Genomic DNA, 14,494 nt, shown 5'->3' with positions numbered 1-14,494 from the left:
AATAATTATAGTGCAATGTTTATAATTACCTTCTGCCAGTAGTCGATACCGAATCTCATGTACCAGATGTCACAGTCGCGGTAGTCAAACCGGTGGATCACCGTCACTTTGTTGTCTTTGGGTTTAAGAGCTGTTTCTGTGTCACTGAGCAGACCTGGCTTCCAGCAGATAATACAGTTTTCACAGGACTGCAAAAATAAAGTACTGATGATACTTACGTTTCTGCAGAAATTTGTTTGAGAAATGAATATTACCAAGGCTATATGGTCCAAGGGAGATAATAACCTCCCTAGAACTCCTAGACATGCATAAACATAATTTCATTTTTCATGTTACATCTTAGAACATAACTCTTTATTGTCACATATTCATGGCCACATTTGGAAAAGACTTTTAACACTAGAAAATGCCTGTTTACTTATTGGGTCATCTCCCAAATTGGAGTCATGTCAGGACATTTGGGAAAGTATGCTTGTGACTGGATTTTTTTCCCATAGTGCCATCTTACTTGAATTTAACACCAGACACTGAAGCACACACCCAAGACCATTTTATACTCCACTTGGCTTATCAAAGTTATCACAAACTCCTAATGTACATCTGATAGGAACACATCAAATTCTTGAGACTAGAACTATTTGAGTGGAAATAAAATGTATTGGAAATATTACCAAACTTATGTAACATATCAAGCTAAATACCCAGCTATACTTCACCTAAGATGTTAAAAGGTCATTGAACAAAATAGAACCGTGAACCAAACTTCGATGTTGATTAAGTTGATGCTCAGATTGATCCTTGTTATTGCAAAAGGGGGTCAAAATTGGAATACATATGTTCTTGCTAATACAGAAAAGACAGATTTTTTTTATAAATATACTACAGGATCTGATAATCGGCATATTTCAACCCTATAGTGCACATGGCATCTTCCAAATAATTATAATTCAATAAGATAGAAAATATAACCACTAATGACTTATTGGATTTTCTCTATCATAGATGCTTACCTTAGACAAAACAAATCTACCAAGCCATCGCACACAGTCTACGTAGTTTCTGTGGACATCTCGCGTAGAAAAATCAGGGAAATGCTGAAATACTGTGGTGAATCTTCTGCAATGACATGAACATTAACATGAACATAAACATAAACATGAACATGAACATTAACATGAGGCCCAAGTGGATGCATATCATTTATTTGTGAATGCATCAGACTTTATCAAAGCATATTTTTGTTTTTTTTATTTGACTGAAATCAATTGCACACAAGGTTAACATGAAAACATGGGTTCATTTTATATGTTTTAGATCCATTTGACCATGCAAAATTGACCTCATTGGTATAAAATATATTTGGTACCTCAGGCTTAATCGTAAATTTCTTTCTTTTAAACAATTTTCTGTTAGTTTTAAATGAAATTCAGGAAACAAATGTTGTTTTTCTATAAAGGACCACTCCGACTGTAGGACATACGTTTTCCCCTGGGTGAAGTTGTAGGATTCTTTCAGAGCTGTTTGGATGGATTCATGGTCAGTCTTCCACATCTTTAAGGAATGATCCATGCCACAGGAAACAATAGTGGAACCATCCATGTTAAAGTCCTACGAAGTACATCAAATAAACAATATCTAAATAATCTTTGTTAAAGTCCTACAGAGTACATCAATATAAACAATATCTAAATAATCTTTATTAAAGTCCTACAGAGTACATCAATATAAATAATATCTAAATAATCTTTGTTAAAGTCCTACGGAGTACATCAATATAAATAATATCTAAATAATCCAAGTCGAAAGCCTCATGGAGTACATAAATGTACTTATGTACATATTTAAAATTTGTGAAACTACCTGTACTTTCTCAACATATCGGAAATTATATTACATTCTCAGACAGGAAAATCTCATGTTATACCTTACATTTTTTTTTGATCTCCTACAAGTGATTCTCTGCACCCCTAGATGACTAGATTTATGTCATGACAAAATTGAAGGCTTGCAGTAATAGCAATTGATTGGTGTCAGATAAAAAAAAACTTGACCAATTACTAGGCTGATACCTATCCTTTGAAGATTAAAGAGAAGCAACACCCAGTTGTTCAAAAAGGTGATTAGCCCAGGTTTTCATTTTTGTGTATCTATAAAACACAACCATTGAATTAGTTACAACTTTCCAGATATCCTATATTTCATAGAGTGAATTTACATGCAAAATTGTGAGATTTACCTTTAATATTGACAAAATTATTAAAGGTTGAAATTTGTCGTTAAAACAGTGATTAGGTAAACCACCTTTTGAACAACTGGGCCCTGACTTCTAAGCTGGTCAATTTCACTGTTACGCTACCGTGCATTTCTTTATTATGTACAAAGTGTCAAACTTGTATCATCCACCAGGTGACATGTGCAGAGCCATCAATTTCGTCGTGACATATTAAAGGGCAAGGTATGCAGGGGACGTAAGTGAGCGCAACCCTTGGAATTTCAAAGACGACTTGTGTGAAGCCTGAGTGGAGATATTCTGTCATGTACAGTATTATGGATGATATAATGAGTATACAACATTATATTACAAATGAACAATATTACAGAGGTATTTCATCAGGAGTGACTAAAGGGATCTTACAGCACTGAGAACTTCATCCCTATGTCCATCCACACCTCCAAATATCACCACATTTACATCTGTCTTCAGGTTCCAAATCCGTAATGTGTGGTCTGAAATAGAGCACATGATTAATGATTATGTAAGATGGTTGATTTGATTTAAAGTAAACATATTTCATTATGAACAGACAAACGGACTAGAAACAAGTTCTTACAACTTAGTGCATCTCTCCAGAAGCTGGTCAACCTCTATAAAAATACTTTATCAGATGTTTACAACTCTACTGCTTTGGCTCTCGGGATGGTTTATCTAAATTTAGTGAAAAACAAAATCACTAAAAATGTGAAAGTGTAGCCAAACAGTTAGGAGAGAATGATTCCATGTATACCTACAATATTTATCCGGCAATAAGCCCATGCTTGGTAAATAGCCCAACAATATATATTGCAGATTAGAAGAAATGCCCACAAAAGGTCTTTCCTCCTGTAATAAGCCCATCCTGTAACTCTCAGTCAAAGATTATGTGTTGGTCCCCTGGGCTTATTGCAGGACAAATACGATATATCCTTCTGGTTTAAACATTTTGAATTTCATGATGTGAAGGTCTTCAATTAATTTTTTAATCCATCATGTTCATTAGCCAACAAGATTGGAGGTATTTACCATTATTGATTTTCATTGACCTTTGAAATAATGTGTCCTCCTACTTCAAGTTTGGTGAAAATGAGGCTACAAACTCATGATCAGTCACTGTGAAATTACTGCACAATCACAGACGGATGGGTCAAGTAGGCTAAAAATGGGAGATAACTCACATAGAAAACATGATCCAACAAGTCCAGCCAAATCCACCCTAATCCAGCTACTGTGGGTGTGGAAACGGAGATGGTTGGACTATGATGATATGACTGTTGTTGTAGACTTACCCTTTGATACTGACAATAACATATTAGGGTCCCTGGGGTGAACCTTCAGCTCATTGATGGCATTACCATGGCCTTTGTAATACTATAATATAAACAGAAATAAACAGAAATATGTTTACAAAACATGCAGCCATTTGTGAGAGGTATAATTTTGAAGCAAAAATGCCCCCCTTTCCCATTTTAGGCCCTATTCCTCTGACACAAAGGGAAGGGGGCACAAAATTATTGTATACAGCCTTAAGTTCCCTTGATTCAAGGACAATCCAGACCAAGTTAGGTTAAAATTCCTTTACCTATATTAAAGTAGCACTTTGAAGATTTACCTATATTAACCCTATTGCTTTGCACTCAATAGAAGGGCAAATCCTCCATTTACATAAAAACTTAAGGATACTCATCAAGATCAAATTTGGTTAAAATCCATTAAATGATATGGAAGGAACAAGATTTTTAAGATTTACCTTCATTTCTCCTTTTTTGTGAGCAAAAGTCAAACCCATATTTAGCAAGTACTTATCACACTTTGAACGTTTAACCTTTATTAATTTGTTAACTGCTTTGAGACGACCTACGAACTAGGTTGTGATAAAGCAGTATATAAGAACCTCAAGTTATTATTATTAACCGTATTGCTCTGTACCTAATAGTGGCCAAGCAATGCTGTCTTTGGGCCAAGTGAGATGTGAAAATTATCCACTTACATCTCACAGGGCTAGACAATAATTATATAAAGGTAGTCCAATAGTCTGAGTCTATTGAAATATTCAGCAGGACTGCGGTTTCTAAAAACTGCTGGCCTGATTGACTACTCACTAGTCAAAATTTGATATTAATTACCATGTTGAATAATATTAGGTTAGTGGAATTTTAACAAGATCTAGTAAAATTGGAGACTTCTAGCCTGAATCAACCACACAAAACTTTTTTCTAATTATATTTGACATCACCCATACACAAAACAATTTACTTATACCCCATGTTCACCGAATTTTCATACTACTGTGCTACTTGAAACTAAAACCTCATTATTGAAAAGGATTTTTAAGAAAATAAGTTTGATATATACAGTACCTTGATACAAGACATTGTGACAGGGCTGATGATGCGGATGATTCCCTTGAGCCCGGCAGCTGCCAGAAGTGGCTGTCCAGTTTCTGGATCAAACGTCCAGGTACAGCAGTAGAAGTTTTCCTCACTATCCACACACTTACAATGTTAAAGAAGATAGTGGAATTTCTGTTCTAGCTGCTAATAAAATACTATAAAATACCTGACTTGTACTACTTTTTAGCCAAATCAGAGACCACCTTGAATCTTAAATTGATTCAAATAGTCATTCATACATAGTTAAGTAGACTATATATATATATTTCTGGTATTAGATCAATAGTCTCATATTCTATCCGAGGATACATGTAGAATTTGGGTTCAAACGAAAGCATTGCTTTGGGGTTCCGACACCAAATTCTGCACCTGAAGCTGAAGGCAGAAAATCCATATCCCACATACATGTACCTGCATAATGACCGACTCTTTTTCTCCCACATCTCAGTCAAAAGTTTGGTTAAACAGGACATAGAAAATGCAAATACAAAACTAAGTATAGCAAAATTTCTAGATAATGTATTCGCAAACTATGGCCATATTTAGAAAGAGCAGAAAAAGTTACAGATCTATCCAAGACCTTCAGAGCCGGCTTTCTTTAAGTTCCTGAGGTGGTGTCACTTGCCGACAGCCAGATTGCCACAGTCAGTCAAACAACGTTTTGATGAGTTTTCAATTGTGACATCATAACAAGTTGCTGTCATCTGGTTGTGACGACATCAAAAATACAGGTCACTGAGTGCATCTGTGTGGGATACAGCCAGGTATTCCACATGGGTGTTCCTCATATAGGACAGTTATTTCTCTCATTTCCGTGTGTATAAGGTAGAGCTGTCCAGGGTAAGAAAGGGGTGTAGGAAATTTCTACCCTACACCCCATTTCACGTGACGTGATTATGGCTCAACAATGACGTGATGTCACAGATTTAGAAAACTCCAAAGCCACAATGCGGAAAAGGAGTCATGATGAAATCAAAATCTATTAGGATATATTTATCGTACATGTTAGAAAGATGAGATTAATTTTTCTGCGCAGTGTTCTTGCAAATATGGGGTATGTTGAATCTGGCCAACAGATTCGTTTTTGTCTAAAAACTTGGGTGGGGGGGGGGGGAATTGATATTTTCCAAATGGTAGCCAGTCCAAATGCATTTTCATGGTTTCTGAGCTTATCCTGGTAGTTGGAATGAGAGAAAAATGCTCTTTCATGCCCAAGGGTGTAGGATACGGAAATTCCAACCTCAGGATTTTCAAATTTGGTCGAACCCGAGGCTTTATGAAAGAGTCTTATAATCTTACATACGCCAAGGTGAAAGAAAAAGATATAACCATAGAAAGTTACAGAATAAGTGCTATACATGTCTCTAACTTGAAGCTACAGAAAAATCACAGGACCTGTATAATTCCCAGATACAAACCCTAACAAATTATGATAACAAAACCTTACTAGGCATTATATTGATTTTTTAAGTAGAAAATAAATTGTTTAAGCTAGATTCAAGTCACTGCAAGAATCATTGAAGTACACAGTCAAAAGTTTCAAGGTTCTAAATGATCAAAGAACAGATTGGCTCCAGCTATAGATCAATAACTGATGATGGACAACCAATCATGGATGTGCACCAGACCTTCAGTAGCTGAAGGTGATATAAGTGGAAGGATACAGGGGGATCCATATAGGCTTGTAGTAGGTTGATCTTCCCTCCATCCAAACACTCGTACAAAGTTACCTGTTAAAATAGAGGAAAAAATATATTCATTAAACAAAAATATGAAGTAATGTAGTGAACAGCCAACAATTGTGTATGGTTGTTTGCCTTGTGGGTTGCTTGTACAAACTACAGTTAATACTACATATTAGTAAAGGCTGCATGCTTTCAGTCACTTGTAGACCAACCAGACTTTGGCTGGAATCCGTCTTTCTTTAAATTTGAAACACTGTTAGCATGCAACCATGTATACCACTTAAGAATCCCCACACCACTGCCAAAAACTGTAGCTAAGTGTTGGAGACTGATTTTGTCTGGCATGACTATAGCTTTGATAAATCATTTCTAATTAATAGTGTTTTGAGTGTAAAAATTCAGCGGGCTAGACCGGGATTCGAACCCCAGACTTCAGATTGTTATACCATCTTTCTAACCAATAGTGTCCTGTCCTAACTGTTCTTCACTTATATTGAACAAAAGTTAAGGGGAGGTTACTGTATATAGGAAAAAACACAGGGTAGTAGGACAGGGATCTATTCCTTAAAGCAAGTGATTTACATCAGAATAATTAAAATAAAATAAAAATGAGTTTCATGGTTCGAGTTTGTAAAAAACAAACAAAAAACAAGGGGATTACTTTTATTAACTAGAATTATGTCAGTGTGACATTAAAGCCGCTCACCTCTTTAAATTTAATTGCTTCAGCATCAATATCTACTATAATACCTCAGATATGTGTTCTGTATTCTGCTAATTGAAAATCAGGTCATGTGATGATCATGATGTTGCAATTGGAATTTCCAAAATCAATCACCTCTTAAATGATGCCTTAAAAACATTTCTCCCTCTCCAAGCTCTTTATTCACCCTCTTTTGTGACGCATTGTTGTAATTTTTATTAATTAGCATCTTTCAATGATGTGACATGAGTATTTACATGCAGAATGGCAATCAGTGAATGGGTAATAAAGAATAGGTGCATTTTGTGCTTGTGAAATGAAGGATATATAACTAACAGTAGTCAGGGAAAACATGCATAGAGATAAGAGACATTGTACTCCTTTTTATTTTTATTTATTTTTCATTCATATTAATAAAATTATTAATATATGTAGTGACTTTATTAACTGTCATTGAATATACAATTCATCACAACATCTCACAAATGTTCTTGGAATATATTTAAATTATATTTCTCAATGTGACTTTACCAACGAAAGAGTTATTTCCCTTACATCGATTGGATAATGTTTTGACACAGCGCAAATTCTTGTGAAACAGCAGCGCCAGTTGTGTCATGTTCTTAAATTTTTACATTTTCATAAATAAATACACCAGAAATAGCATGCTGTGTTACAGAAATAATTGATAAGCATACACAGTTCCCATATCGTCTCGTCTCAGAGCCACGTCCTATAGCAACGATGGTTTATTACCGTTATCAACCTAAGCATGATATGTCATATTACGTTCCCGTTTGAAACATCAAATTAGAGGTTATACTTCATCACTCATACGGTTTATAAGTATATATATTTACTTCTTCCTTGTACTTACAAAATATAAAAAGCTAGACCGTACAGACAGCGTCAATGCTTGACAGTCTTCACATGTGCTGTCATGAAAACAAACACTCCTCCAACCGTAATCCGAGTTGCTAAAACGCTCAAACCCAGTGCACGAATTTCACCACCACAACACTCGTAGAATGCACTGGAGATAACTGTTTTGTTTGGTGAAGGGTATCAGAAGCTTTATGTAACTCACAGGTGAGTGTCAGAGATTCTACTTTCTATTTACGATAACGAAACTATATAGCGGAAGCATGCAAGACTGAATTAATGCGCACGCACCCTGAATGGAAGTGGGTCCGTAATTTGTTATCTGGAAAGAATCAATAAGCCGCTCGGCTCTCGCCAACAGCGGCTTAAAAATAACATTGCAGAATCACTCATGTCTAGGTATAGGTTTGTATGTAAATTGTCCTATTACAATGAATCTTACTCTGTTTGATCCAACTGTAGCAAAAAGGATAGGGTCCCCTTCTTTGGTGAACTGGTTGATATGAAGTCCAAATAATGGTTGTCCATGGTCCTCCTAAAAACAGTTTTTGCAAATTATCAAATCAAAATATATGTATATTCAAAATCTACATAATGTTAGTAAATCACTTCATATTTTTAACATGAAGAAATTTGATGGCATTGTCAACACTGCAAGTAGGAAAAGTCATAAACTGTTTTAAATGTGCAGTCCAAGTTATGCATATAGCATATGTGTGCCAAAGTCATCACATGTACACTGTACATACCAATCTAATAAGAATCCATTTGCTATTAAGCAATCCGATACAAAAGCACTGTTAAATTCAAAATCACTCTATATAAACCTTAAAGAATTATTTTCAAAAAATACAATTTTTACCATAGTAGCTATAGCTACCTATTTAAGATTTTTGCCTGGCCTATATAGGTATGACTAATTTATAAATTCAGCTATATGTTCACCGATTACATGTATAATGTCTGCTGGATAACCGAACGACTCGGTAGTGAAGCAGACGTAAATCCAATCAATCAATCAATCAATCAAACAAAATGTCATACACCAGGGGCGTTTCTAGGATATTTGAAAGAGGGGGCGTAAAATCAAATCTTTCGCCTAGCGGAACGAGGCGAATAACTTTTTGGACCTTTTTTTGGCTAAAAAACATAAAATAATTGTGAAATGCACTAATGTAACGGTTCCTGACTTGGAACATGTATATTTTATAGTTAAAGTGTCAGGGTGTTTATGTGTTTAATTAATGAATATGATAAATTGCCACATTCAATACAATATTAGCAGATTACGATAGGTTTTTTTTGTTTTGAAAAGGGCCCATTACGCCCTCACCTGGACCCGCCCCTGAACACATCTCACAAAGTTACCTTGATATAATTTGTGCATTTGTATTGAAGTTTACACCTCTTGTTTTTGTTTTTGCCGCGACCAAACCGTCGCTGTGTGGGCGGAGTTTCACTGCGGATAGAAGAGTCTTCCATGATGGTACTGGCTGTACTAGATATATCATCCTGTGGAAAGTAAAACATATGAATATTACATGAGCGCCCTAATAAGTGTAACATACAATGTATAGGAGAGTTCGGTGTTAACCTGCAATAATTTTAGAATTTTCCCTGTTAAAAGTGCTGCAATAGGGGTAATATTTTACAACATAATAATACAAAAACACTTGCCATTGTATGCATTATAAGAGTTAGAGTGAAAAGAAATGCAGTGATTCTTTTCGTTTTATATATAAATGTAAACAAAATTGTTTACTTTTAATTTAGTGGCGCCTTTTTCAAAATCTGTTTATCAACTTCAGTGAACGTTGATTATCGCTAGTCTATCAACAATTGCATTTGCGCTACTTTCATGACAATGTAAAGACGATTTCTCTTGTCGCGTTCAGAACACAGCAGAAATATCGTTCTTATATCAAACCATGTAAAAGTCGTACACAAGTCGAATGACATACATGTGCCGTGCATATAAATACACATTCGCGACGATATGAAGTACTGATGTAGTGACACACATTGAGTTTTAAATATTTAATTTGACACATCAGTAGTCAAATAATCCATGTTATTATTATGAAAATCCTAACAAAAGAACATAATCAACCGCCGACAATCATCCAAGTTTGGTTTCGGTGACAATCTCTGCCTATTCAATGTTTCCATAAAATCTCGTGGTATCAGAAAGCAACTAAAATATCTAATTGTTTCTCTTTATATACCTGTTCGTCTCCAGAGGCATCTGTGTACGTTGGAACCACCAATCGCGAGCGTTTTTCTCTTTGCAAAACAGGCATGTCTACGTTAATGTCTGCGGACATCTTGATTTTCTTTGTTTCATCACGTGTTGGTCATGTGACATTACATGTTATGGCGGGAAAATTAGCCAAAGGTTTTGTGAGCACATAGAGTCAAGATCTTGTTTGATGTCATAGGCCAAAAGGGCAGCTGAAAAGAGGAGTTTATCTGTGTTAAGAACAAGCAAAACTCTAAGGCTCTTTCCCTATATAACCTTGCAAATTTTCATTTATTGAAGTTGGTTGAAAAATTACAATTGTAATATTTGTGTCTGATAATCCGGCCGTGATTAATTATAACCAGGGACGTATATACTGTCCCTGTTATAACGAACTACGATCAATCACATAATGTACTGTATGTGTTATCCAGTGAATATACCCATGTCTTATTATTTTGCGTATTAACCCATATGTAATATAAGTGACGTCACGCATCGGACAAGTACACGACGTCACAAACTTACGCACCGGAGTCAAAATGGCAGCTTTTTGCATGAAACTTGCCGCTTTACACAAATAAATGCCAAAAATCTTGACTATGTCATAAACAGGATCTTACACTCTTTTTTATTTTAGATGAAATTTATGAAACTCGTCACGAATTTTTCATTGTAGCTCGCCAGAGGCTCGCTAAAATGAAAATTTCTTAAGACTCGTCTCATAAATCTCATACGAAATGGAAACTCATGTAAGATCCTATATATATAATTTCAAAATTGTTTTGGATATCTTAAGCTTTGTCAAAAGCCTAGCATTGACATTATTATCAAAAGCCTGAATTCAAAACAGTTTTAGATTTGATCGAAAACCTTAATCTCTAAAAAGGTTTTAGATTTTTGATGTTTTTGATAAACAACAAATCAAAACAGTATAACTGCCGGCGGGGGCAGTGTTCCTGGACAATCTCTGCCTAGAATTAGAGCTGTCGTTCCTTCCTTACACTTACTGTAAGTGATTATAGGGATCACAGTGATCTGAGGATATGTTACAGCTATATTTGGACCTTAGCTCAGATGTTCAGAGTAATTTTACACATTTAAGGGTTTTCAGACCAACTTTCGGTAAAAATGCCATCCACAATGATGATATTTCGGTAAAAAGACACCCCAATGATGATATATATCAACGGGGGGAGGCGGGGTGGGGGTAAATCTGTAACAAAATGTACGGGCCCTTTGAAAGAACGACATCTCTGGGTGTAACTGAGAGAAAGGAAACTCTGGGCAAAGTCCCTACCCCAGCCCCACCCCAGGCGTAGGTGGCATATATTCGCTTCTAAACGGAAACGCGGCTTTATTCCTATATGTATATACTTCCCACATTCAAAGCTGCGAAGCCCCTCTCACAGTATCAAACAGCTACCCCAATACCGCCCATCTCTTTCCCGTAAAAAAAAGTAATCAAGAAGATTGCCACACGCGAGTTTATCTTGTGTTCTAATATTCCAGATACAATGAATCCCACCGCCATTTGTATCTTTATGATTTAAGATTTTGAAATTTTATTCATAATATGAATAGTAGCTTACAAAAAGCTCTGTTAATTTTAACGTAAACTTACGTTCTGTATAGCGTGTTTTGAAAGATGTTGATGGTCGATGTTTTTTTTGCCCGAAAATTATTGGCAAAATTAAGAAGGGGTGGGAGGGAAGGAGAAGAAGAGGTTTAAGGATCTGATTTAAGTGTTGAATGCGCAAAGCCTTTCTGTGATGCGGGTCCTTGGGTATTCAGCCCTCACCCCTCCTCCCTCACCCCGAAAAAATAAACGAAAACAATTGCGTTAAAAAGTCTCCAAGTAAAATGGTTACATTAGTAACGTAATATTCTCGAGTGTAGCGACTGTTTTTTCTCTCTATTTCGTAAAACACCCATTTGCAGTAATGTAAAAAGATAGTATTGGCATTTTAAACGATGAAGAAATAATGGGAAACCAATGTTTTAATGGATATTAATCAAAATGCTTCTTGATAAAGCCATCCCAAAACCAAACAGTGATTGTTTTGCTAACATTGCTGCCATTGTGTGTCTGAACTGCACTAAGGCTAGCACTTACTATACAAATAATTCAACGAAATGATCAATTCGTATATTATTCTTTCGGTTTCGGTTTGGAATACTTTCTGAAACCTCCAGATGTTCTCCGAAACTCGGTTTGGAATACTTTCTGAAACCTCCAGATGTTTTCTGAAACTCCTGAAAGTTGTATGCAGAAATCCGTATAGGTTTACTATAAACGTGGCTATTGCTGATTCAGTTGAATAATAAATAAAAAGTTCCCATAATATTATGAGTATTTAATTCAGATTGAACGTTTTTTTTAAAGTAAATCTTATTTACTATTGTGTATATTGTGCATATATATAAATCAGGGGCGGATGTGAGGAGGTGTGTGTGTGTGTGTGTGTGTGTGTGTGTGTGTGCAAGTGGTTAAGGCGTCTGACCTTCTGCTACCACCTCCACCACTAGGTCGCGGGTGACCTACGTGGGACGGTCGCCAGGTACTGACCGTTGGTCAGTGGTTTTTCTCCGGGAAATCCGTCTTTCCCCAACCATCAAAACCTGGCACGTCCTTAAATGACCATAGCTGTTAATAGGGCGTAAAACACTAACACACCAAACCAAAATATATAAATTACACTTTTTGAATGAGTTTACTGCGTTTTTACGCGGGTGTCACATGTATGTAACAGTTGGCTAAGCCAATTCGTAATAGTATTTTGTATTTTCACATACTATGCAGTCCCCTAATTATCAGCTAGGTCCTTTGAGACGATTCTTTATCATGGGTCAAAGTTTTGTGAAATAATACTTTCTGTCACTTTCCGATACATCCTTTTTTACTGACCACCTGTCTTATACTACTTTTAAATAAATAGGTCAATAGATTAGAAAAAATGCTATGACGTATAAAAAAAAAACCAGTGTGATATCGACGGAAAGAGAAGAAAAAAGTAAATGAAAATGTGAAAAAGTCATTTTTTTTTTAAATTACACGACCAGTAGGCTTTTCCGTTGAACACTCACAGGAGCCAACAGGAGAACATCTGTTATATGAACAGAGATACATCTGAAGAGAGGAAAACGGAGAGGAACCGTGAAGTTACAGTTTACTAAGTAACCACAATGTAATTAACTTCTTGTAATCGCAGTAACACCGACTCTCACAAATCTGAACACTCGCTCAACAGGCTCTTATGCTAAAAGAATTCAGGAAATGAAGCGCTGTAATAACTGAAATTTACTTAAATACCTATACTAAAGTTGTCTAGACTAAAGTGATTCTATCTTTATAATCATGCATGTTATTACCCTAATACACGTGTATACTTTTTCATCTTCCTCTGCTAAGAGTAAATAAAACGGGGAACCATTAACTGTTTCTTTTAGAAAGAAACTTCTACATTACATGTTTCACGTGACAGACATGCATGTTTAACTGGTCACGTGGCAGACATACATATGCATTAGGAATCTGATCATCACCAGCTCTCATCAAAGCAAATATGTGTCAAAAACTTATCCAACAACAAACATGGAAAAAATACATAGATACATGTACAGTGTGTACATACATTGTATATTTCATGTTGAAAAGTCACAATTTTGATTAAATACAAAATAATGAGTAACCTTTATAATTCACTATATATCAATCGCATATAATTCTATAATAAACAACTGGTAATAGCGGATTCATAAGAAAATAGTGAACTGTGAACTTACGATCACAAACTATACTAACAAACATGAATAACTGGAAATTAAGGAACATTCAGAGATGGAGTAAGAGACGGAAACGTCTATAAACGGACAAGAGCCCGGTAGATCCTGGTACTGCTTGGTTTGTTTTGGTTGCATGGATACGGACCAAAGCCTAGTACCACATAGTTAAGTATCCCTAGTCAGATAATATACTTTCGGTTTCGGTTTTGATGTTTTCCGAAATATCCAGACGGTCAGTAGGTCACATACAGAAAACGGCTGAGATTTTCACTAAACAAAAGCCTCGAGTGAAGTGGAACACGTTGTCAGCTTTGTGTTTCGTTAAATCATGCTATCATTTATTATCACTCGCTTTTCATATAAACAAAAAACGCATGCAAGCATTTCCCTCGTACTTTCGTTTATTAAGCCTAAAGATACGAAAAAGAAAACCTTACCAATCCACAGCCGCGAGTTTTTCAAGGGGATGGACAATCTAAATCTAAAACCTACAAAGACACAATACAATTGATTACATAATGAAACACAGCGCTCACATATATAATTCCTATT

The 14,494-nt window shown here is 35.8% G+C and overlaps 1 protein-coding gene across 1 annotated transcript in view; it reads right to left on the bottom strand.

Annotated features, from left to right (window-relative positions):
• LOC110455098 (polycomb protein EED-like) overlaps positions 1-14,431 on the bottom strand; it is a 29,895-nt gene extending 15,464 nt beyond the window's left edge. The window contains exons 1-11 of the mRNA XM_021505039.1: positions 14,380-14,431; positions 10,143-10,368; positions 9,286-9,429; positions 8,360-8,452; positions 6,312-6,377; positions 4,615-4,749; positions 3,544-3,625; positions 2,636-2,727; positions 1,481-1,608; positions 1,011-1,116; positions 30-188 (exon numbers count right to left, since the gene is read on the bottom strand). Of these exons, the coding sequence (XP_021360714.1) occupies positions 30-188; positions 1,011-1,116; positions 1,481-1,608; positions 2,636-2,727; positions 3,544-3,625; positions 4,615-4,749; positions 6,312-6,377; positions 8,360-8,452; positions 9,286-9,429; positions 10,143-10,241 (1,104 nt within the window). The 5' untranslated portion in view covers positions 10,242-10,368; positions 14,380-14,431. The remainder of the gene's footprint in view (positions 1-29; positions 189-1,010; positions 1,117-1,480; positions 1,609-2,635; positions 2,728-3,543; positions 3,626-4,614; positions 4,750-6,311; positions 6,378-8,359; positions 8,453-9,285; positions 9,430-10,142; positions 10,369-14,379) is intronic.
• Between the last annotated feature and the right edge of the window lie 63 nt (positions 14,432-14,494).

This window comes from Mizuhopecten yessoensis, unplaced genomic scaffold (assembly GCF_002113885.1).
Source record: "Mizuhopecten yessoensis strain PY_sf001 unplaced genomic scaffold, ASM211388v2 scaffold8131, whole genome shotgun sequence".
Classification (NCBI taxonomy): domain Eukaryota; kingdom Metazoa; phylum Mollusca; class Bivalvia; order Pectinida; family Pectinidae; genus Mizuhopecten; species Mizuhopecten yessoensis.
This window is presented reverse-complemented; position numbering and strand designations above follow the sequence as displayed.